Raw genomic sequence first — 22904 nt, forward strand, 5'->3', positions numbered from 1 at the left:
GGGGGAATTGGACGGCGACATATTTAAATGAGCCGAATGGATAATTAGAGATGGATGTCCGGATGCCGCCCAGTGAGAGCGAGATCCAGGTTGTGACGTCTCACGAGATCTCGCAAGGCGTTCCGAGCATCGCAAATCTAGCGAGAGGCATCCGATCAGATTTAATGGCCTTGTCGCGTCACCGAGTCGGGCGCGACGAGGTCGTTTGATCGTGCCCTCTATTGTCAATACCCACAAATAAACATATTCATTTTATTTTGTGCATTTATAAGAAAATTGTTTTACCATGCTTTTAATCGCTTTCCTTACTTCAAGTATTCCATCCTCCATTACCAAGCTTACTGCTTAAATTTAATTCCAACAGTCGCTGTGAGGCTACAACGCCCTTAATGTAGAGAACAATTTAATTACTCTGAAATTAGTAATAAAATAAGTCATTTGGATAGTTTTCAATTAAAAATGTGGCCAACAATTTCGGCATGCCCCAAATCTGCTATTTCTTTTCTTTCTTTTTCCTCCTCCTTTCTATTGAATGACAGGATTGAGAAACCTCATCTTCACCCGTGGCTGTTGCTTTCTTCTTAGTCTTCTTTCGTTTCTTCTTATTCTCTTCCCAATCCTGCTCATTTTGCTTCTCCGATGACTCATTTACTGCCGAGTACTGTTCAACCTGAACCTCTTCCGATTCAACTTCTCCTAAAGGACAAATATTCTGGTTGAGTGACACCGAATGTTTCGCTCTGCTTTCTCGGGAGTTCCTTTGAGTCTGGTAATTTGCCTTAACTGGGCTGTCTTCTATCAGACCACTATTTAGTTCTACATCACCTTCACCCTCGACTTGCTTTGTGGGCAGAGACAGTTGGTTGAAGTTACAAATCCCGTCAGCATCTCCTCTGCAGCGTTTTTTCTTCTTTTTGGATTTAATTTTTACTTCTTCGAATGAATCAAATCACCTCCTTCGAGTTCCTGAACAGCACTGCTTCGATCGATCTCATGCCCTGTTATTGATTTTTTCAGTTGAGCCATCCTGTTGGCAAAGTACTCCTGCACCGTAATAGAACTAGTCACAGTGTTTATTTCCTCTGTGGCACTGGTGGCCTTTGGGTCATCAACAGGCACTAAACAGGCATCGCTCTGAAAAACATTAACATACAGCATTAAACATACTTGTGCTGGAGACAAAATGCTGTTTAAGTTTCTGCATGACCATGTTGTGAAAAGATTACAGAAGGCAAATTATACCTTCCACAAGATTCAATGTGCTTACAGCAACCTGTGCCTGGCACATGTAAAGAAATCTTGCTCAAGCATCAGTCTGTTATTTGTATTTAGTTAAATCAGTGATGATGAACAACCTCAGTTATTAAATATACAACATGAACAGAAATTTCTGGAAATATTAAGCAGCACCGGTAGAGAAACAGCGGGCAATTCTCCAGCCGCATTGCGCCCAGTGCAAATTCTGCGAAGTCGGGAGAATCCCGGGACAGGCCCGAAGAGGGATTTGCGCCGGGTGTCATACGATTTCCGATGCTCCTTGACTGCTCCAGCTGCCGTGATCTGGTTCATTCCCAGCATCCTTATTTAAATATGCAAGTTCTGTTTTAAGCCGGATTCTCCTGGCTCCTGGTATTCTCCCACCCGCCGGTGCAGTGTGAAGCCAGAGTGATGGAGATCACGGGCGAAATTCTCCCGAAACGGCGCGATGTCCACCGACTGGCGCCCAAAACGGCGCCAATCAGACGGGCATTGCGCCGCCCCAAAGGTGCGGAATGCTCCGCATCTTTGGGGGCCGAGCCCCAACATTGAGGGGCTAGGCCGTCGCCGGAGGAATTTCCGCCCCGCCAGCTGGCGGAAACGGCCTTTGTTGCCCCGCCAGCTGGCGCGGAAATGACATCTCCGGGCGGCACATGCGCGGGAGCGTCAGCGGCCGCTGACATTTTCCCACGCATGCGCAGTGGAGGGAGTCTCTTCCACCTCTGCCATGGTGGAGACTGTGGCGGAGGCGGAAGGGAAAGAGTGCCCCCACGGCACAGGCCCGCCCGCGGATCGGTGGGCCCCGATCGCGGGCCAGGCCACCGTGGGGGCACTCCCCAGGGCCAGATCGCCCCGCACCCCCCACAGGACCCCGGAGCCTGCCCGCGCCGCCTTGTCCCGCCGGTAAGGTAGGTGGTTTACTTTATGCCGGTGGGACAGGCAATTTATCAGCGGGACTTCGGCCCATCCGGGCCGGAGAACCGAGCGGGGGGGCCCGCCAACCGGCGCGGCACGATTCCTGCACCTGCCGAATATCCGGTGCCGGAGACATCGGCAACCAGCGGGGGCGGGATTCACGCCAGCCCCCGCCGATTCTCCGACCCAGCGGGGGGTCGGAGAATGTCGCCCCTGATCTTCCTTTAAGAATGGTGCCCCGATCTCGGAGGAGCCGGACCTGCCGGCGTGTTCAGCCCTGCGCCCCCCAATCAGGGTGCAGCTCACCCCAACCTCCAAACAAAATTCTAAGTGTAAGTAGATTGCGATCTGCATTGCGCCAAACCACCCGGCAGGAATTGACCTGGGTTCCCACCAGAGACCACACTGAGAAACGTTTTGGGAGAATTGCTCCCGTAGTCAGTGTTTCAGGTTGGTAACCTTTTCTTGGGAATTGGAAGACATTCGGAATATAACAAGTTTTAAGGTGGTTGGGAGAGGAGGGGAGAACAGAAGAAAAGTCTCTGATAGGTTAGAAGGCAGAAGTGACTAAAATGATGAAAGGGTCAATGGTGCAAGTTGAAAGGGGACCGGAATTGGGTAAGAAACAAAAGATGGGTCTAGAGGAGCTGTAAATTGCAACAGCACTATTATTACCAGCCCCTGCTGTCCAAAAAAGTAGTAGCAATAATTCCAATCTCGAAATGTTGACTCCTTATTGAGTCCAGATGGTTCGTGCTCATGGGGCGCGATTCTCAGCTTTCTTTGGAGCTTCATTGGGAGAGCACAGGAGGCTGAGAACAGAGCCAGAATGGGAATTGAACACAGAAATAATGTTGCACGTCGATATCACTTATCACAAAGTCAGCTTCATTCAGGCATCATCTACAGGGACATCTTTGCCCAACTAAAATGAGCCCAGCATATTCACCAGTAGCCATGATCAAGCAGCACTAAACACTGGCTGGCAAGTGTAGGAAAGTGAAAAGTTGATACATGTACAGTAAAAGGCACCCCACAGAAGTAGAGATTAATTCATTAATTTGCAGTTTCAGTCCGAGTTTCCATCAATGCTTTCACAAACAACACTGGTACGCAGGGAACTCCTGGTTGTCCATTGTTACAATCCCTGTGGGGGAAACAAAAACCAAAATAACCAATTTTAAAATAATTAATTCACAGGATATGGGCATCGCTGGCCAGCAATTATTGCCACCCCAAATTCCCCTTGAAAGGGTAGTGGTGAGCTCTCTTCTTGAACTGCTGCAGCCCATTAGGAGTAGGTACACCCACTCTGCTATTAGGGAGGGAGTTCCAGGATTTTGACCCAGTCGCAGTGAAGGAACGACGATATCTTTCCAAGTCCGAACGGTCAGTGACTTGGACGGGGAATTTCAATGGTGGTGATGTTCCCAGGTGATTGCTGCCCTTGTCCTTTTAGATGGTAGTGGTCTTTGGTTTGGAAGCTGCAATCTAAGGTGCCATGGTGAGATCCTGCAGTTCATCTTATAGATGGTACACACGACTGTTACTGTGCGTCGGTGGTAGAAGGAGTGAATATTTGTGGAAGGGATGCCAATCATGCAGACTGCTTTGTCCTGGATGGTGTCAAGCTTCTTGAGTGTCGTTGGAGCTGCACTCATCCAGGTAAGGGGAAAGTATTCCATCACATTCTTGACTTGTGCCTTGTAGACGATGGTGCCATTGAATGTCGTGCGCTTCGGCAATTTGGACATTCTGAATTCCCCCTCCGTGTACCCGAACAGGCGCCAGAGTGTGGAGACTAGGGGATTTTCACAGGGACTTCATTAACTTACATTAAATAGGTTAATGTAACCTTTCTACTTGTGACAATAAGAAAGATTAATATTATTATTTGGGCAGTTCCCACATCAGGAGCGGCCCCTTTTAATTTGTCCCTGAGCTTGTTTCTTTTAGTATGATTAGCTGATTGATCTCAAACGAGTTCAGGTGAGTACTGGTTGTGAGTATAAAAGGTGCTGCTCCCTGGTGGCCAGGATGGTTCAGTTGTTTGGTATCATGGGGGAGTTTGGAGTGAGGGCTTTGGTCCCAGTGCTGGTGTTAGTTGGAGTTGTTTGTTCCTCTGATACTTGGCAACAGTTTCTAGGCCAGAGGTTTCCATGGAGCAGAGTCAAAGCCACCTCTGTGCCTCAGAGACTCCCTCCTCCTCCTCCCTTTGGTTCCCATTTCCGTGTGTCTGAGGGTCAAAGTGTGTCTCCACTGCAGACTGTGATGGTGCAGTGTGCAGAGGACAAGCTGCTGGTCAGGGTCCAGCTGGATTTATTTGGAACCAGGCACCTGATTAAAGCTGCTGACCTGACCCTGGGGGCAGCAGGCTGTCGGCCAACCAAGATCTACTCTCAGAACCACACTGTCCTCTTTGACTATGGGCTCCATGAATGTGGCAGCAAATTGCAGGTAATGTCAAACCTCCACTCTGGCTCTATTCTTGGGCTGGAGATTGTTCCACACACTTCTTTCCATTGGTGAGATGTCATTGATATTGAGGAGACACTGGTCTCCTGCATCTTAAACCCCCAAACTAGCTTTCTATTCTGGGTTGTACTTTGCTTCCACTGGTCTGAGTATCTTCAACCCCATTGGTCTGGAAGCTTCTCTTTAGTTCCTCTAAGCTTTTCCTCTTGTTGATTTTCTCTATTTTCCCCCTCATTCAGATCAATTGAACTGAGGGTTTGGTTTCAATCCAGTTTAATCCAATTGGTTTGGGTGCTAATGAACAGAATGAAATGGGAATTCAGATGGATTGGATGAAAGAGCAACTTTCCACTTTCCCAGTTAATGGAGCCCTTGCTTAAAACTGTTCTATTTCCTGGCTCTGTACTATTGTCAACTTGTGGCTGCTTTTCATGTTAGCTGGAGCTGTCCTTATTGAATCCATTCCCTGTTAATTGATCCTGGTCTTGTGCTAATGATTTCTCTTTGTATAAATGGCTGGGGATTGCTGAGCAACATTAATAATAAGATGGGGGGGTCATAAAGCTCCTTCAGCCTGTTCCCTGATCATTCAGATCAGGGCTGGACCCCATTCATTAATGTCAGGGATGGACTTCCCACAACCCCTCATGTCCCTGTCCTCAACATGATTCCCTTAATGTCCAAAAATAAATCCATCTGTCCTGAATTCCCTCTTGTGACTGAGCATTTGCAGCTCTCTGGGATAGAGGATTCATGAGCTGCTAAATGAAGAAATTCATTGTCATGTTTATCCTAAATGATTGACCCCTCCCCCTCCCCATGGCTCTTCAGCTGGGGCCCAGCACCCTCTTTGCACTGACCCTGTCAATCCCCTTGAGACTTTTTTTCATTGGATGAACAGTTCATTGTTAACCCCTGTGTACAACTTTCTCATTCCAGATCAGTTCTTCATTCCTTAACCTGGTGTCTTTCAGATGTCTGGAGATTTCCTGATCTACACCACCCACCTGACCCACAGCCCAGAGTATCATGGATCTGTCATTGTGAGAACGAATGGAGCTGTCGTTCCCATTGAGTGTCTTTACTTTAGGTGAGAATCTTTATTCAATGCCCAATAGGATCCACTGGTGTTCTTTGAAGTTGTCCTAAAATGACTCTGCTGTCTTTCCAGGAAGGGCAATGTGAGCAGTAACCCCATCAGGCCTACTTGGATCCCATTCAGCTCCACTAGGTCTGGAGAAGGACATCTTTCATTCTCCCTGCGCCTAATGAATGGTATGTGATGGGTGGATGGAGAGTGATTACCTGTCTTCACTCACTGGGAGTGACACCCACTGTCTCCAACCCTTGTCCTCTTGTTCTTCAGGTGACTGGCTTACAGAGCGCATTTCCACTGTCTACTACCTGGGTGACCTCATTCACATTGAGGCCTCTGTTTCAATGAGTAACCACATGCCCCTGAAGCTCTACATTGACCGCTGTGTAGCTACATTGAGCCCAGACAAGGACTCCACCCCGAGATACAGCATTATTGACTACAATGGGTAAGGAGCTCTCTGCTTTCTCCAGCTGCTCCCATCTCACTGGCTTCACTTGATTCATTACCTGTCCCTCTTTTTAAAATCCATTTTCAGTTGCCTCCTGGACAGCAAAGCTGAGGACTCCTTTTCAACCTTTGTGTTGCCAAGTGGTGAGCGGGAGATGGACAAGCTCCGGTTTGACCTGGATGCATTCCGTTTCTTTGGAGCTGACCGTTCCTTGGTAAGAGGAAAATGACCATTGGGGTCTGTGTTGGGAGGGAGACATTAAATAACGACGTGTTGATGTTTCCCTCAGATTTTCATCACCTGTCACCTGAAAGTAACTCCAGTGGATCGGAGAGATTCCAGGAACAAAGCTTGTACTTTCCAGAAGATGCACAATATGTAATGCTGTTTTCTGTTTCTCTCTCTCTCTCTCTCTTCTCTCTCTCTCTCTCTCTCTCAGTGATGGGCTTTTGTGGCGAAGTGATGCATAACCCAGTTGGTTGACAGCTTTGTCTTGTTTTAGCTGGAGCCCATTGGAGGAATCGAGCATTGACATTTGTGCCTGTTGCCGTGTGGGTAACTGTGCCACAAGGGAGCTGCGATTTGGATCCAGAGGAAGGAGAGATCTTGTAACTGAAGCTGGTAGGACATTGATCCTCTAGATGTTGGAGATTTCCCCTTTCCCCTCTCTAACTGGAATGTTTGATATTGCAGAGAGTGAAGTTGGATTCAAGTGGGAAGCTGAGGCCCCACTTGGACCGCTGATCATTCTGGATACTGATGTGACCAACCTGGCAACAGACTCCCTGAATGAGGGAAGGATGCAGGAGAGGTCTCCAGGTGGTGAGTTGGCTGACTTCTGGTTTCCATTTTTCCATCAGTGTTTCCTTCACTAACCATTGGTTTCTCATTGGTTTGTAGGTGTGGAGTCTGAGTTGGTCCTGATCGTGACCCTGACTGTGACGGCTGTCTCTCTGATCTCTGCTTCATTGATCACCTTGTTCCTGTACAGGAAACGCAATCAAACAATGTTCACCCAGTCATCAAATTAATTATCAATAAAGCAGTGATTCCTTGTATCTGGGAGCTGATTGGTCTCTGCATTTCATTAGTCTGAGTCCATTGAAATAATGGCTGGGTTTTGTGCACTGAAAGCTCCAAGAACCACATCTCCTTGAAAGACTCCTCTCATTGAGGGTTGTTTTTATGGGGACTGATTAATTTTTTGTATGTTCAGTACCCCCTTGTTTGGCCACCCAGTGTGGGGGAGGGGGAGTGAGCAAGTCTGGGACCTCCTTGTGGAGCTGAGCCTGGCTGATACCTGGATCCCTCCCCTGAGAGGGGAACATTGTGTGACTGTCGAGAACTGACAGTGTTGATCCCCAGAGACGTGATCTGGTGCCTGAACTTCATTCTGATCTCTGTTAGCAAAATGTTTGCAGGTAAATGATACAGATGGAATCTGGTTTTTAATCGGGGCTACTGGCCCCTCCAATCTTATTATTCTGCTTTGGACCTCATCAGGATTTGGGAATCAAATGTCAAAGGAGACATCTTCTTCTGAGCAGGCTTGATGCTGATTGGCCAGAATGAAGACTGGGGCTGAGTTTGAATCTTCCTGTGTTAAAGATTGAGGCTGATCTGAGGTGTTGAAGGAGTTAGTAGGCTGGATCTGCAGAAATAATCCCTTCATGGGGAATTAAGAACAAGGGCACCTGACCTCAAACTGAACATTCTGGATAAGAGAAAGAGGTGAGGCATCAAGGCCAAGATGAGCTTGGAGTGACCCTAAGAAGAGATGGAGGAACAGGGAGAGTCTAAGAGGAATTTGTTGTGACCAGGTTCAATTCCCAGCTTGGGGACTCAATGGGCTGAATGGCCTCCTTCAGCACTGTAAATTCTATGACTCTGATTTTAAAGAAATTTTAATACTATACCATAATCCCTATTTTGTGTGAAATCACTCTTGGAGCGAGGTATCTTTTCCCCTCAGTTGTACAAAACTTTCTGTCCAGTATCCTAGCCACTGTTGGGGTCTGGTGCAGTGTCGTAATAGGAGAGACTGGCGATTGCTCTTGGAAAAGAGGGAACTTAACCAGGACCTAGTACATGTATTGAAAATTGAGAGGTTAGAAAAGGTGGCAAAATAACTTTTGGGGAAACGAGAAATTTCTTCACGCGTATTGTTGGTAAAATCTGAAACGCACGGTCTTGTGGAATCAGTAACTTTCAAAGAGCAACTTGATATGTACTTAAGGTGAAAATCGGGAGTGGGACAAACTGGGAACTCCGAGGCAGCACAGCCAGGACGAGCAGAATGGTCTCTACACAATAAGATATACTAATCAATAATTGAATCCTAAGTCATTTTTTGATTGACCCAATAGATTTTTATAAAACATTTTATTGAGTATTTATGATTTTATAATGTACATGAGTTTACAAACTGTGCAAAATCCATCTTCCTCCCTTACAGGTCCCACCTTTACTAACCCCTTACTCTAAACTAAGCTGCCCCTCTGCAGACAGATTTCTTTGCGGAAAATTGACTATGAACAGCTGCCACCTCCGGACGAACCCTACCATTGACCCCCTCAAGGCAAACTTGATTTTCTCCAACCAGAGGAAGCTAGCCATGTCAGATAGCCAGGTCTCTGATTTTCAGGGGCTTTGAGTCCCTCCAAGCTAATAATATCTGTCTCTGGGCTACCAGGGACGCAAAGGCCAGAACGTCTGCCTCTTTTTCTCCTGGATTCCAGGGTCTTTCAACACTCCAAAAATCTCCACCTCTGGACTGGGTGCCACCCTTCTTTTTAACTGTGGGCATGATATCTGCAGACCTGTGCCAGACTCCCCGAAGCTTTGGCCATGTCTGGAACATGAGGACATGGTTCGCTGGCCCTCCTGCGCACCTTTGCACATTGTCTTCTACCCCAAAAGAACCTGCTCATCTGGCTCACTTATGTGAGCATGGTGGATGACCTTGAATTGTATCAGGCTGAGCCTGGCACATGTTGTGGACACATTGATTCTACTCAACGTGTCCATTGTCCCGTTCCTCTTTTCTCTCCTCTTCCTCCCCCCCCCCCCCCCCCCCCCCCCCCCCAACCAAAGAGACCATCCTCTACCTTTTCTCCCAACTTCTCTTCCCACTTGCGCTTCAGCTCCTCAGTCTGCGCTCCTCAGTCTGCGTCACCTCTGACACCATGAGTTTCTACATAAATGTCAGACCCTCCCTTCTCCCACCCACACTCTAGAAACTACCCTGTCCTATATCCCCCCTTGGTGGTAGGAGTCGGAAGGTTGAAACCTACCTGCATAGGAAATCCCATACCTAATAGGTACCTAAATTCACTATCCCTCGCCAATCCAAATTTCTCCTCCAGCTCCCTCAGGCTGGGACAGCTCACCTCGATAAACATATCCCCATCATCTCAATCCCTGCTCTCTGCCATCTCTGAAACCATCCATCCTTCCTGGGGCAAACCAGTAATTATTACAGATTGGGGACCACACTGATGCTGCCTCCATTGCCCCCAGACCCTTGGGGCTGCCACCACCACGGGCTGGTGGAGTACTGTGCTGGCAGGAATGGCAGAGACACTGTTATCAACATCCCCAAGCTGGTGCCCTTGCATGAATTCGCCTCCACACGCTCCCATACCGACCCCCCCCCCCCTCCCAAACCACCCACTTCCTGATCATGAGCTATATTCGCTGCCCAATTGGAATTGCTGAAGTTCGGCAGTGCCAGCCCGCCTTCCCCTGGCTCCGCTCAAGCATACCCTTTTTTACTCGCGGGGTCTTACCTGCCCATACAAAGCCAGTGATTACCTAAAAGGACCATGAAATAAAGATGGGGAGACACTGAAACACAAACAGGAATCTCGGGAGGACCATCTTTTCTGCTGTCTGCACCCTGCCAGCTCGTGACAATGGGAGCGCGTCCCACCTCTGAAAATGGTCCTTCATTTGGTCTACTAGTCGGGCCAGATTTAACTTGTGCAGCTGTTCCCATTCCTGCGCCACCTGGATGCCTAGGTACTGAAAGCTTCCCCCTGCCACCCTAAAATGGCAGTTCCCCCAGTCGCCTCTCTTGCCCCCATGCCTGGACCCCAAACATCTTTTCCCCATATTTAATTTAATCCCTGAAAACTGGTGACTCAATAGATTTAACTATTCTCTGGTATGGCAATCCCATTTTCATGTTTAGTAAGCAATGGCACAAAACGATAGATAAGCAAATAGAAATGCCAAAGTTAATACTTAAACTTCATGTGCAGATGCAAGCAATAGTACAAAACCCAGAAGTCTGAGGTGAGAAAATATTGTCTTAGTAGTTTGTAGTTCATTTTATATAATTCAAATCTCTTTAGAGGGCAAAAGTTACAGGAGTGAAAGGTGGACAGATAGGATTAAATGTCATAAATTTTCAGTGCAGAAGGAGGCCATTCAGCCTATTGTGTCTGTACCAGCCATTGGAAAGAGCACTCTACTTAAGCCAACCCTTCAACAGCACGGTAGCATACGGCAGAGCACACAGCTCCAGTGTCCCAGGTTCAATTCCCAACTTGGGTCACTGTCCGGGCAGAGTCTGCACGTTCTCCCAGTGTGTGTGTGGGTTTCTGCCGGGTGTTCTGGTTTCCTCCCACAGTCCAAAGAGGTGCAGGTTAGGTGGATTGGCTATGCTAAATTGCCCTGAGTATCCAAAATTGCCCTGAGTGTTGGGTGGGGTTACTGGGTGATGGGGATAGGGTGGTGGTGTGGGCTTGGGTTGGGTGCTTTTTTCGAAGAGCTGGTGCAGACTCAATGGGCTGAATGGCCTCCTTCTGCACTATAAATTCTATATCCCCCTACCTGACCATTTGGGCATTGAAGGACTAGAATGGCCAATCCAGCTAACCTGCACCTCTTTGGACTGTGGGAGGAAACCGGAGGACCTGGAGACTTGACACAAATAGTAACCCAAGGTGGGAATTGAACCTGGGACGCTGGTGCTGTGAAGTAACATTGCTAACCACTATGTTGCCGTGCTGCCTTTGATGTGGATTCTGTTACTTGAGTTCTTGGATAAATCTTCTGAGATGAGATCAGCTATCTGGGCACAAGCCAGTGATTGAATACGAATGAACCAGCTCTGGGCTCGATCAATACCAGACTGGGCTGAGGATTTGATCATCAAATTGTCTGAGAGAAGCAGCCCACCAGAATAGAAACTCTTTCACTGGTTTTGTCAATGGTTAAATCATCTATCGCAGTTGGTATCAGTTAGTGGCGGAATGTAAACTGTACCTGATCCATTGAAAGCCATGGCCTTACCTTTCCTTGATATATTTATCTATATTGACCTGGAATTTGCTGTTGCAACTGCGAAAATGTCAGCATTTGCACCACTACAATGCAAGGCTGATAACACAACTTCCAGTATCTACAGCTGTAGTTAAATGTGGAAGTTCAGAATGATTCCCTGATTCTCCACAGGGTTTGCTGTCCTAGTTTTATCATTATGAAGGGGGACTGATACCAAAATGTTTCGAAAAATGACAACTAGTAGTTTAAAAAGTTGAAATAAATAGTATGATCTAGATTAAGCTGGTAGGGGAAAAAAGTAGAATAAATGTAACATAGTACTCTCAATTAGGAGCATCACTGGTCAGGAACTAACTCTGAAATTTCAGTACAATTGAAAAGATCCATACCGATATTTATCGATCTATACACAATGATTATGGTGTTTGTGTGGGGAACAATCCCTAAGAATACATGGGAGGCCTAGTCCTTCCGAACCACTGGGAAGCCTCAGCCGAGAGAGTGAGGGGATGAGTAAGGGAGCCGAGCAAGGAATGGGTGAAAATGGAGGAGTCCTCCTGTCCAGAAACAACCCTCCGAGCCCTAGCCAAGGCAGTGCTCCCAACTATCCTGGCAAAGTACACATCTAGCCCAGTGGTGGTAGCTGCGTTAAAACCTGGAACGAGATGAGACAGCGCATCTGCTTAAAAGAGGTGTCTGTGGTGATGTGCATCAATGTAAATGCATGTAAGCGAGCTAGACACTAGAGGGAGCACAAGAGACATCACATACACACACTCAACCAATAGATCAAGTAGATAGGACACGACCAATAGACATTCACAATACACAAGGAGGTGACATGACCACAGGAGGGCATTACACCAACCCATATGTATACCACACACATGATCTGCCTCTTTCCAGTGGAGACAGTCAGTGAGTAGAGACACAGGGTTGATTCAATATTACACCCACCACGTGGATTGCAGCAACTGTCTGCGTAGCTATAGTCGGATTAGCAGTAGCGTCGAACCCGAGTAATAGAAGTGTAAATAGTTTTAATAAACGTGTTGAAGTTATCTCCACGTCTGAAACTTGCTTTGTCAAGTGCACCGCAAGGAAGCCGTTTATGCTACACCAGAGCATAACAAATCAGACACAACGACACAGGACACTAGTACACAGGGGACAGACAGACATGACATGATGACACAGGACACCAACACACGGGACAGACACGACACATCGACACAGGACACCAGCACACGGGACAGACATTTCAGGGTTGGGCTCTGGAGGTTGCACTGGAAGTCCAGGCCGAGTAGTAGGGCAGCGCAGAGGTTAGGTAGGACGTAAAGGCGGAAGCCACTGAATTCTATGCCCTGGACCATAAGTGTGACCGTACAGTACACCTGGATCGCCACGGAATAGGATCTGGAGGCCAGGGAGATTTTTTGGTTGGCAGGGTGTACCGCGAGGGAGCAGCACCTTAACATATCTGGATGGATGAAGCTTTCCGTGCTCCCGGAGTCCAGCAGGCAAGAGGTCATGTGTCCGTTGATTTTAATGCTGGACAGTGCGGTGGCCAGTTTGTGCGGACGAGGCTGGTCGATGGTCACTGAGCCGAGTCGTGGTCGGTCGTCGCTGGTGTCGGATGATGGAGCGCCCGGGGGGCACAGGTCCTGGAACGCTGGCGGTGCCCATGTGCCGTTGGGGAGACAAGATGGCGGCGCCTGACGATCTTGAGGAGGACAAAATGGCGGCTCCATGGGCCGCACGTGGCGGGGGTTGAACAAGATGGTGGCACCCATGGGCCGCACGTGTTGCTCAGAGGGGCAGATGGCGGCGCCCACCGGCCGCGCTTGGTCTGAAGGAGAGAAGATGGCGGTGCCCACTGGCCGCGCGTGGTCCGGGGAGGTGAAGATGGCGGCGCCCATTGTCCATGAACAAGGGGGGTGGGGCGATAGCGGCGACTGCGCGGGCCAGACACACCGTGGCGAAGTGCCCCTTCTTGCCGCAAGTTTTACAAAGGGCTGCGCGGGCCGAGCAGCGTTGGCAGGCTTGTTTCTGCCGGCCACAAAAGTAACATCGGGGACCCCCAGATGTCCGACCCAATCCCCGTAACAAGCACATCCCGCATGAGGAGGTTTGAATGTTCAGTGGCCGTTACGGCCTGACAGTCACAGACCCGGACGAGGGGGATTAGGGCCCGCCAGAAGTCTTCTATGGACTCACCAGGGAGTTGAGAGCGAGTGGCGAGTAGGCCTGGCGAAGAGCATGTTTGTCTTCTGAGTGTAATTCTCCTTGAGAAGCACCCTGGCTTCTGCGTAGTTCGGCGCGTCCTGGATTAGCGAAAAGATGCTGGAGCTCAACCTTGAGTACAGGATCTGTATCTTCTGAGCCTCCGAGACAGGGGTGGACGCCGAGTTGATGTACGTCTCGAAACAAGCTGTGGTGGCATGTATTAGGGGTAATAGGGTACACCATGATGCCGAGGAGCTATAGGTGGACAGATGCTGGGTCCTGATTGGATCTGCCGCCTACTGGGCTCTACCCAGATAGGCGGGGTATAAGAACCCGGTTTCTCCCAGCAGCTGACCTTTAGCACCGACCGTCTAGCCATCTTGGGCTACGTAGTGCGTAATGGAGTGATTGGCCCCGACCCTGAACGCATGCGCCCCCTCATGGAGTTCCCTCTTCCCCACTGTGCCAAAGCCCTGAAACGCTGCCTGGGCTTCTTTTCTTATTACGCCCAGTGGGTTCCTCAATACGCAGACAAGGCTCGCCCACTAATCCAGTCCACGACTTTTCCCCTGTCGACAGAGGCCCGCCAGGCCTTCAGCCGCATCAAAGCGGATATCGCAAAGGCCACGATGCGCGCCATCGACGAATCCCTCCCCTTCCAAGTCGAGAGCGACGCATCCGACGTAGCTCTGGCGGCCACTCTCAACCAAGCGGGCAGACCCGTGGCCTTTTTCTCCCGGACCCTCCACGCTTCAGAAATTCGCCACTCCTCAGTAGAAAAGGAGGCCCAAGCCATAGTGGAAGCTGTGCGACATTGGAGGCATTACCTGGCCGGTAGGAGATTCACTCTCCTCCCTGACCAACGGTCGGTAGCCTTCATGTTCGATAATGCACAGCGGGGCAAGATAACAAACGACAAGATCCTGCGGTGGAGGATCGAACTCTCCACCTACAACTATGAGATCTTGTACCGTCCCGGAAAGCTGAACGAGCCGTCCGATGCCCTATCTCGCGGCACATGTGCCAACGCACAAGTGGACCGTCTCCAAGCCCTCCACTAGGACCTCTGCCACCCGGGGGTCACGCGTTTCTACCACTTCATAAAGGCCCGCAACCTCCCGTACTCTGTGGAGGAGGTCCGAGCAGTCACCAGGAACTGCCAAATCTGCGCAGAAAGCAAACCGCATTTTTTCAGGCCAGATAGAGCACACCTGATAAAGGCTTCCCGTCCCTTTGAACGCCTCAGTTTGGATTTCAAAGGCCCCCTCCCTCCACCGATCGCAACACGTACTTTCTTAGCGTCGTTGACGAATACTCCCGTTTCCCCGTCGCCATCCCCTGCGGCCAATGTCATTAAAGCCCTCTGCACCATCTTTACCCTGTTCGGGTTCCCCGCCTACATCCATAGCTATAGGGGGTCCTCCTTCATGAGTGACGAACTGCGTCAATTCCTGCTCAGCAAGGGCATAGCCTCGAGCAGGATGACCAGCTACAACCCCCGGGGGAAACGGGCAGGTAGAGAGGCAGAACGAAACGGTCTGGAAGACCGTCCTACTGGCCCTACGGTCTAGGAGTCTCCCAACTTCCCGCTGGCAGGAAGTCCTCCCGGAAGCCCTTCATTCTATCCGGTCCCTGCTGTGCCCCACCACTAACCAAACGCCTCACGAGCGCCTCCTTGTCTTCCCTAGGAAGTCCGCCTCTGGAACGTCACTTCCGACCTGGCTGGCAGCACCGGGACCCATCCTGCTCCGGAAACATGTTCGGGCGCATAAATCAGACCCACTGGTGGAAAAGGTACATGTTCTCCACGCAAACCCGCAGTACGCCTACGTGGCATACCCAGACGGCCGACAGGGCACAGTCTCTCTGTGGGGCCTGGAGCTCCCCACACCCCCCCCAACATCAATCACCAACCCCTCACTCCCGCCGGTGCACCCCACAGCCACCCCTTCCCTGGGAGATTGGTTCTCCTCCCAGGCCCGCCCAGGAGTAAGGAAACAGGGACGGACAGCGCGATGCTCCCAGAGTCGACCGGAACAGAGCCAGCACCACCACCACCACCACCCGGGCTGAGACGATCGGAAAGGGCGACCAGGGTACCATCTCGACTCATCGAATCGGCTTAAGATGTAAATAATTCAGTGGCCCAGTAAAAGCGGCATGGTTGTATATAGTTAAATGGTTAAGGCACCAACGCTGTAAACCCCTACCACCATACCACCCACCACCCCGCCGGGTTCTTTTTTAACAAGGGGTGAATGTGGTGGTATGTATTAGGGGTAATACGGTACACCATGATGCCGAGGAGCTATTGGAGGACAGATGCTGGGTCCTGATTGGATCTGCCGCCTACTGGGCTCCACCCAGATAGGCGGGGTATAAGAACCCGGTTTCTCCCAGCAGCTGCATTCTGTAACTGAGCTGCTGGGGAACAAGTCTGCTCAATAAAGCCTCGATTGAAGTTCTCTTCGTCTCGCCTCGTGTGTGATCGATGGTGCTACAATAGCTAGCCAGTGTTGAAAGTCCTTTTTGGCGTCGCTTGAATGCGGATCCAGCTGCAGGCGATCTGGTTTGTTACAGAGGTCCATCTTTTGTAAATCTTAGAGCGATAAATTGATGCACGATCAATTGCACAAAGACTTGAGTTGGTACAACTGAGGATTTATTGCCCGAAGATGTGTGGCCTCCCACAGCAGCTGGTGAAATGGCTGCAGCATGGAGGACACACATATTTATACTCCGCCTACTGGGCGGAGCCAGCAGGCTGCGACTACCAACATACCTGTAGTACAGGTCTTACCATACATCACCTAATAGAGGTGCAACAGTGGTTTACCACAAGACAGACACGACCCGATGACACATGACACGATGACACATGAGACTAGCACACAGGGGACAGACGGACATGACACTTCCACACAGGACACCAGCACACAGGGGACAGACGGACATGACACGACGACACAGGACACTAGCACACAGGGGACAGACGGACACGACACGACCACACAGGACACCAGCACACAGGGGACAGATGGACATGAAAGGACACAACACAACACCAACACGGAGGGGACAGACAGACAGGACACGGCACCCCAGGGGACCCCCGACGTGCAGGTCCGATGAAGACACTAAGGTTGCATCACAGCTATCTCCTCCAGCCCCCGCCATAGCAGAGACACTCACCTCGGTTGGCCATGTTAGTGGTGAGGCTTCTGGGACACTAACTGGTGCACACCACACAGCCGCTCCGGTACAGCAGGTGGAGGTAGGAGCAGCTGAAGGGCCGGACGATGGGAGGGCAGGTCAGCCCCGGCAAACACCTGTCTCCCGGATGGGTCCCGGGTCCCTGGAGTTCCCTCACCCACCCATAGGCCCGATACAGTCGGGGACCCAAGGGCGTGAGAAGGTGACGGCCGGCTTCCAGCACCAGCAGACGCAAGAACAGGAGTGCATCCGCATCCAGGAGCAGGAAATGGTGCCGGACAGGCCAACAGCGCACGGATGGCGTCCACGGTGGAGACAATGGTGGCGACGGTGTCGGGCATGGGTCTGAGCCTGCAAGGCCTGGGGCTATCCGGGCACGCGGCATCCGTGGCCCAGGACAGGGCTGCCGTCGCACAGTAAGCCATGGGCCAGAGCCAGCTGAACATCGCAGAGGCGCTCAACAACCTCGCTCTGTCCCAGCAGGCCACGGCCCAGTCCCAGCAGGCCATGGCCCAGTCTCTGCAGCCATCGCTGACAGCATCAGCGCCATTGGCCGGGCGATGGACGGCGTTGTACAGAGCTAGACTCGATGATGCACTTCCTGAGCTCCATGGCCGTGAATGTCCAGACCCTGATCGATTGGGGCAGCATGGTAGCATTGTGGATAGCACAATTGCTTCACAGCTCCAGGGTCCCAGGTTTGATTCCGGCTTGGGTCACTGTCTGTGCAGAGTCTGCACATCCTCCCCGTATGTGCGTGGGTTTCCTCCGGGTGCTCCGGTTTCCGCCCACAGTCCAAAGATGTGCAGGTTAGGTGGATTGGCCATGCTAAATTGCCCTTAGTGTCCAAAATTGCCCATAGTGTTGGGTGGGGTTGCTGGGTTATGGGGATAGGGTGGAGGTGTGGACCTTGGGTAGGGTGCTCTTTCCAAGAGCTGGTGCAGACACGATGGGCCAAATGACCTCCTTCTGCACTGTAAATTCTATGAAATCTATGATACCAGCGTGGGTCTCCGGGACTGGCAGCGCCAGGTGATGCCGGTGCCCCAGGTGCTGGAACCGCCCGCACCCCCATCCCATGGAGAGCCCCGGGGGCCACCGGGCACCCCAGGGGTGGAAGAAGTGCTGGGGCACCTCCCGGGTCCCCCTGCAGGGGGGGTCCCAGATCCCCGCGCCACTTCCATCCCCCCCCCGTACCGCCCCTGGTACACCTGGTGGGCAGTGGGCAGAACAGGGTGGCGCCATGCCAACCCAATTGCCCGAGGTGCAGCCTGGCCCATCCAGGCCGGGCCGCCCCAGGAAGCGGCCGCCGACGGGGACCCCAGTCCCAGGGCAGGAATCACAGGAGTCCACCTCCAATTCTGCTGCACCGTCTGAGGGAACACCTAGATGTAGTCATAGGACCTGTAAGGCCAGAAAGGTAGACACAGATCAGTGAGTTGTCACGTGTGCAGGGCACAGATTGGTTAGATGGGCTAGAGCACATGCACAGGCTGTCTGTTATTAAACACATTCCACACCTATGTGAGCTGCCTCTGTACTCTGTTCGATGCGTGCTGAGGTGGGACGGGGACTGTGTGCCAGTGTGTGTGAGGGGTGCTGCGATAGAGGTTGGGCTCCGGTGCGTGTGACCTACGGCCACCTGCAGCCTACCCCCCCACGGTTCCCGAACGCCAGCCCGGCCATACGACAGGGCCATGAGATGCAGTGTCAGGGCTGCGTGCAGAGTCCACCCAGGTGGCGGGTCATGATGAGGCCATGAGTCAGACATTGTCGAATGATGTATGGCTCAGAGCCCATCGCAGAGCAGGCTGTGTTTTGTTGTGCAGGACGCAGCAGACCACGATGATGCAGCCAAACCTCTCCGATGGGGACTGGAGGGTCCCTCCAGAGCGGTCCAAGCATCTGAAGCGCATCCTGAGCAGCCCAAAGTACCTCTCGACCACACCCCTGGTCGCTGCATGGGCATCGTTGTAGCATTGCTCCGCGTCGGTCTGTGGCCTCCGTATAGGCGTCATCTGCACCACCGCAACGGGTAACCCCTGTTGCCCAGCAAGTAGCCCCTCAGCCGGGGGGGGGTCCCCTCGAACATGGCAGGGGTGAACGATTGGGCCAGTATAAAGGAGTCATGCACACTGCCAGGGTACCTGGCGCAGACGTGCAGGATCGTCATCCTGTGGTCGCAGACCACCTGCACGTTCATTGAATGTGTACCCTTCCTGTTCAGGCACATGGTCCTTTCCTCCGAGGTGGGAATTTTGGCGATGTGCATTCCACCGATCGCCCCCTGCACCATGGGAACCTGGGCAACAGCGACGAACCCTGCTGCGCAGGCATCCTGGTGGGCGCGGTCCGCAGGGAACTGAATGTCCCGGTCCGCGATGTCGTACAGGGCGTCGGTGATGGCCCGGATGCACCTGTGCACCGATGGCTGGGAGATGCCAGACAGGTCCCCACTCGGCGACTGGATCGAACCCGTCGCAAAGACGATGAGGGCGACCTTCACCTTGACGGCCACCGGGATGGCATGTCCACCCCCGGTCCCGCGTGGTGCCACGTGTACCGTCAGGTGGCAGGTGTGGCGATGGTCTCGCGGCTCATCCGTAGTCTCCTCCTGCACGCCCTGTCCGGGAGGTCCTCAAAGGACATGCGGGGCCGGTACACGGTATTGCATGGGACGCCTCCGTGGCCATGGCACACGCTCCTCCTCCTCTTCCTCCTCCCTCTCAGCATCCCCGTGCTGTGGCTCCCGCAATGCGTGGTGCCCCTCCTGCGCCCCTCGCGCCTTGCACGTGCCCCACTGCGGCCCACTGCTGTACTGCTGGCTCCACCACCTCCCTCTCACGCCCGTGCTCCAGCTCCCACTGGAACTCTTTGGTGCCCTGGCACCTGTCGGCCGTCCCCCCTGCCAAGGCCACCGTCCGCTGGCACTGCCCTCACAGGGGGGCTGCCGTGTGTGCCGCTCTGGAGCCACCCGCTGATCGGTGCTGCCGATCTGGTGGGGGGGTGGGGGGGGTGTCTGGCACATGTCAGGACGGCCGGGCCCCGTGGGCCACGACGGCGGACGGGCTATGTGGACCACCGCGTGTCCGTTGTCATGGTGGGCCGTGGGCACCCCCGCAACCTTCCACGCCACCACCGCTACACCCACCTCCCCTCACCCACACCCCCACCCCAACCCCCACCCCCGGCAGCGAATGTGTGGGCCTACCCCCACCCCCACCACCGGCAGCGAATGTGTGGGGCCACCCCCTGCCCCGGGCCTCCCCCACACCGCACGCACACACGGCTGTCCCGCTCCCCATCCCGGGCCCTCCACCCCCAACGCCGTCGCGCACCACCCGCCCCCCCTGGGGGAGCCTCCCCATGCCGTCACCCACCACCTCCCGCAGCGTCAGCCAGCACAACTGGCTGATGCTGTTTTATAGCATGTTGGAATGACGCCGGCGGGATTGTGGCCCATCCGGCCCGGAGAATCGCTGGCCCACCGGAGAATCGCCGCTACGGCTGTTTGCGGCGATTCTCCGTGCGGCCCGGCACCATTCGTGCGCGGCCGTTTTCACTGGGGTGGAAGAATGGCGTCCCGGTGTCGGGGCAGCGTGGCGTGATTCGAGCGGCGCCACGGTGATTCTTCCACCTGGCAGGGGGGTCGGAGAATCCCGCTCCAGGTTCGTGCCCAACACCCTCATTTAAATCTGCAGGTTCTGTTTTAATCCGGATTCTCCTGGCTCCTGGAATTCTCCCACACGCCGGCGCAGTGTGAAGCCAGAGTGATGGAGATCAGAAGCCTTTTGGCCAAGATCAAGTGTAGTATCTGCTCTGCCTTTTGGCTCAGATCTGGTTTGTCTCTTTTGTGGGGACCATGAATTGGATTCAATTTAAATTTGAATTGGTTTTTGGAGCAGGCAAGGAGCTGGATTAGGAGTTCTCCCCTGTCCACACTCTGAGCCCTCGCTTTAAACTCAGAAAAAGAAATTTTTTAAAAAGTGATGACCAGGCAGGTGGGGGTGGGTTCGGAGACCATTGTAGCCCTCAGGTGGTCGGAAACATGGCAGTGCAGTGTCCTGGTACCTTGGCACTTCTAACATGGAGCGGACCATTTGGCCATCCCCACAGCGAGCTGTCGCACACCTGGGGGTGCTGGTACTGGCAATGGGGCGGGGTGGGGGGCTGAGCATTTGCCTGAGATCAGGGACGAAATTCTCCGGAAATGGCACGATGTCCGCCGACTGGCGCACAAAACGGCGCAAATCAGACGGGCATCGCGCCGCCCCAAAGGTGCGGAATCCTCCGCATCATTGGGGGCCGAGCCCCAACCTTGAGGGGCTAGGTCGGCGCCGGACGAATTTCCACCCCGCCATCTGGCGGGAAAGGCCTTTGGTGCCCCGTCAGCTGGCGCGGAAATGACATCTCCGGGCGGCGCATGCGCGGGAGCGTCAGCGGCCGCTGACGGCATTCCCGTGCATGCTCATTGGAGGGAGTCTCTTCTGCCTCCGCCGTGGTGGAGGCGGAAGGGAAAGAGTGCCCCCACGGCACAGGCCCGCCCGCGGATCGGTGGGCCCCGATCGCGGGCCAGGCCACCGTGTGGGCCCCCCCCAGGACCCCGGAGCCCGCCCGCGCCGCCTTGTCCCGCCGGTAAGGTAGGTGGTTTAATTTACGCCGGCGGGACAGGCATTTTAGCGGCGGGACTTCGGCCCATTTGGGCCGGAGAATCGAGCGGGGGGGGGCCCGCCAACCGGCGCGCCGCGATTCCCGCCGCCGCCGACTATCCGGTGTCGGAGACTTCGGCAACCGGCGGGGGCGGGATTCACGCCAGCCCCCGGCGATTCTCTGACCCGGCGGGGGGTCGGAGAATCTCACCCCAGATCTTCCTTTAAGAATGGTGCCCCGATCTCGGAGGAGAGGGACCTGCCGGCTTGTTCAGCCCTGCGCCCCCCAATCAGAGTGCAGCTCACCCCAACCTCCAAACAAAATTCTAAGTGTCGGGAGATTGCGATCTGCATTGCACCAAACCACCCGGCAGGAATTGACCTGGGTTCCCACCAGAGACCACACTGAGAAACGTTTCGGGGGAATTGCTCCCGTAGTCAGTGTTTCAGGTTGGTAACCTTTTGTTGGGAATTGGAAGACATTAGGAATATAACAAGTTTTAAGGTGGTGGGGAGAGGAGGGGAGAACAGAACAAAGTCTCTGATAGGTTAGAAGGCAGAAGTGACAAATGATAAAAGGGTCAATGGTGGATGTGACCATCAATTCACTCAAAGACACGAGGAGAAGTAAACCGTGGTTTTAATCAGCTTAGAACAGTGCCTGCCTGCGACTGGTACAATACTGGGAACTGCCTGCAGGTCAGCTGCTCTTTATACTTCCTCTTAAGGGGAGGAGCCATGGGTGGCACCCGTACATACCCCAACATATCCCCCTGTGGGTGAAGCCACACAATGGCCCATAGGTGGAGACCACAAAGTCAACAACATAACACAACAGCGGAACATGATACAAATGCACTGGTGAATTATTAGCACTATACATTCACCACATTCACCCCCTGTTAAATAATGAAGTCCGGCGGGGGTGACGGGCTCATAGGTTCAGCGGGTCCAGCGCACGGATAGTGCGCTGCGATCGCCGAAGCACTGGTGTTGCTGCTGGTCCGGGTGTCGGGCTCATCCGTGCTGGCAGCAGAAGTGGGTCCGGTGCGGGCACAGGCGTGGACTCCGGGAGCGGCTCTTCTGGAGCTTCATTCCTGTGGGCCGATGTGGCGGGTGGGAGAGAGCGCGGGAGCCATATAGGGGTGGGGGTGCTGGACATGGTAGGTTGAGCGGGATATAGTGGGGGGGCTGGGGTGGTGGTGGTGGTGGAGCCTGCGGGCGCCAGGTCCCGGAGAGAGACGGTATCTTGTCGGCCATTGGGGTGTTCAACATAAGCATATTGGGGGTTGGAGTGTAGGAGCTGGACCCTCTCTACCAGATGGTCGGTCTT

The 22904-nt window shown here is 53.0% G+C and overlaps 1 protein-coding gene and 1 pseudogene across 1 annotated transcript; one reads left to right on the plus strand and one right to left on the minus strand.

Moving 5' to 3' along the window:
- Nucleotides 1-292: 292 nt before the first annotated feature.
- On the minus strand, nt 293-2526 carry LOC140411449 (uncharacterized; annotated as a pseudogene).
- A 1683-nt stretch (nt 2527-4209) lies between these two features.
- LOC140411450 (zona pellucida sperm-binding protein 3-like) lies at nt 4210-7259 on the plus strand. The gene is made up of 9 exons (XM_072500551.1): nt 4210-4629; nt 5622-5737; nt 5819-5922; nt 6014-6191; nt 6282-6408; nt 6484-6572; nt 6697-6815; nt 6888-7016; nt 7095-7259. Exons 1-9 carry the CDS (start codon nt 4210-4212, stop codon nt 7223-7225), a joined length of 1413 nt encoding a protein of 470 aa, XP_072356652.1. The 3' UTR covers nt 7226-7259.
- Nucleotides 7260-22904: the final 15645 nt, after the last annotated feature.

Source organism: Scyliorhinus torazame, chromosome 4, assembly GCF_047496885.1.
Source record: "Scyliorhinus torazame isolate Kashiwa2021f chromosome 4, sScyTor2.1, whole genome shotgun sequence".
Lineage (NCBI taxonomy): Eukaryota > Metazoa > Chordata > Chondrichthyes > Carcharhiniformes > Scyliorhinidae > Scyliorhinus > Scyliorhinus torazame.

Coding starts and splice junctions, on each gene's coding strand:
- LOC140411450 (XM_072500551.1), top strand. CDS start 4,210: ATGGTTCAGTTGTTTGGTATCATGGGGGAGTTTGGAGTGAGGGCTTTG. Junction 4,630..5,621: donor AATGTGGCAGCAAATTGCAG/GTAATGTCAAAC, acceptor GGTGTCTTTCAG/ATGTCTGGAGATTTCCTGAT. Junction 6,816..6,887: donor AGATCTTGTAACTGAAGCTG/GTAGGACATTGA, acceptor TTGATATTGCAG/AGAGTGAAGTTGGATTCAAG.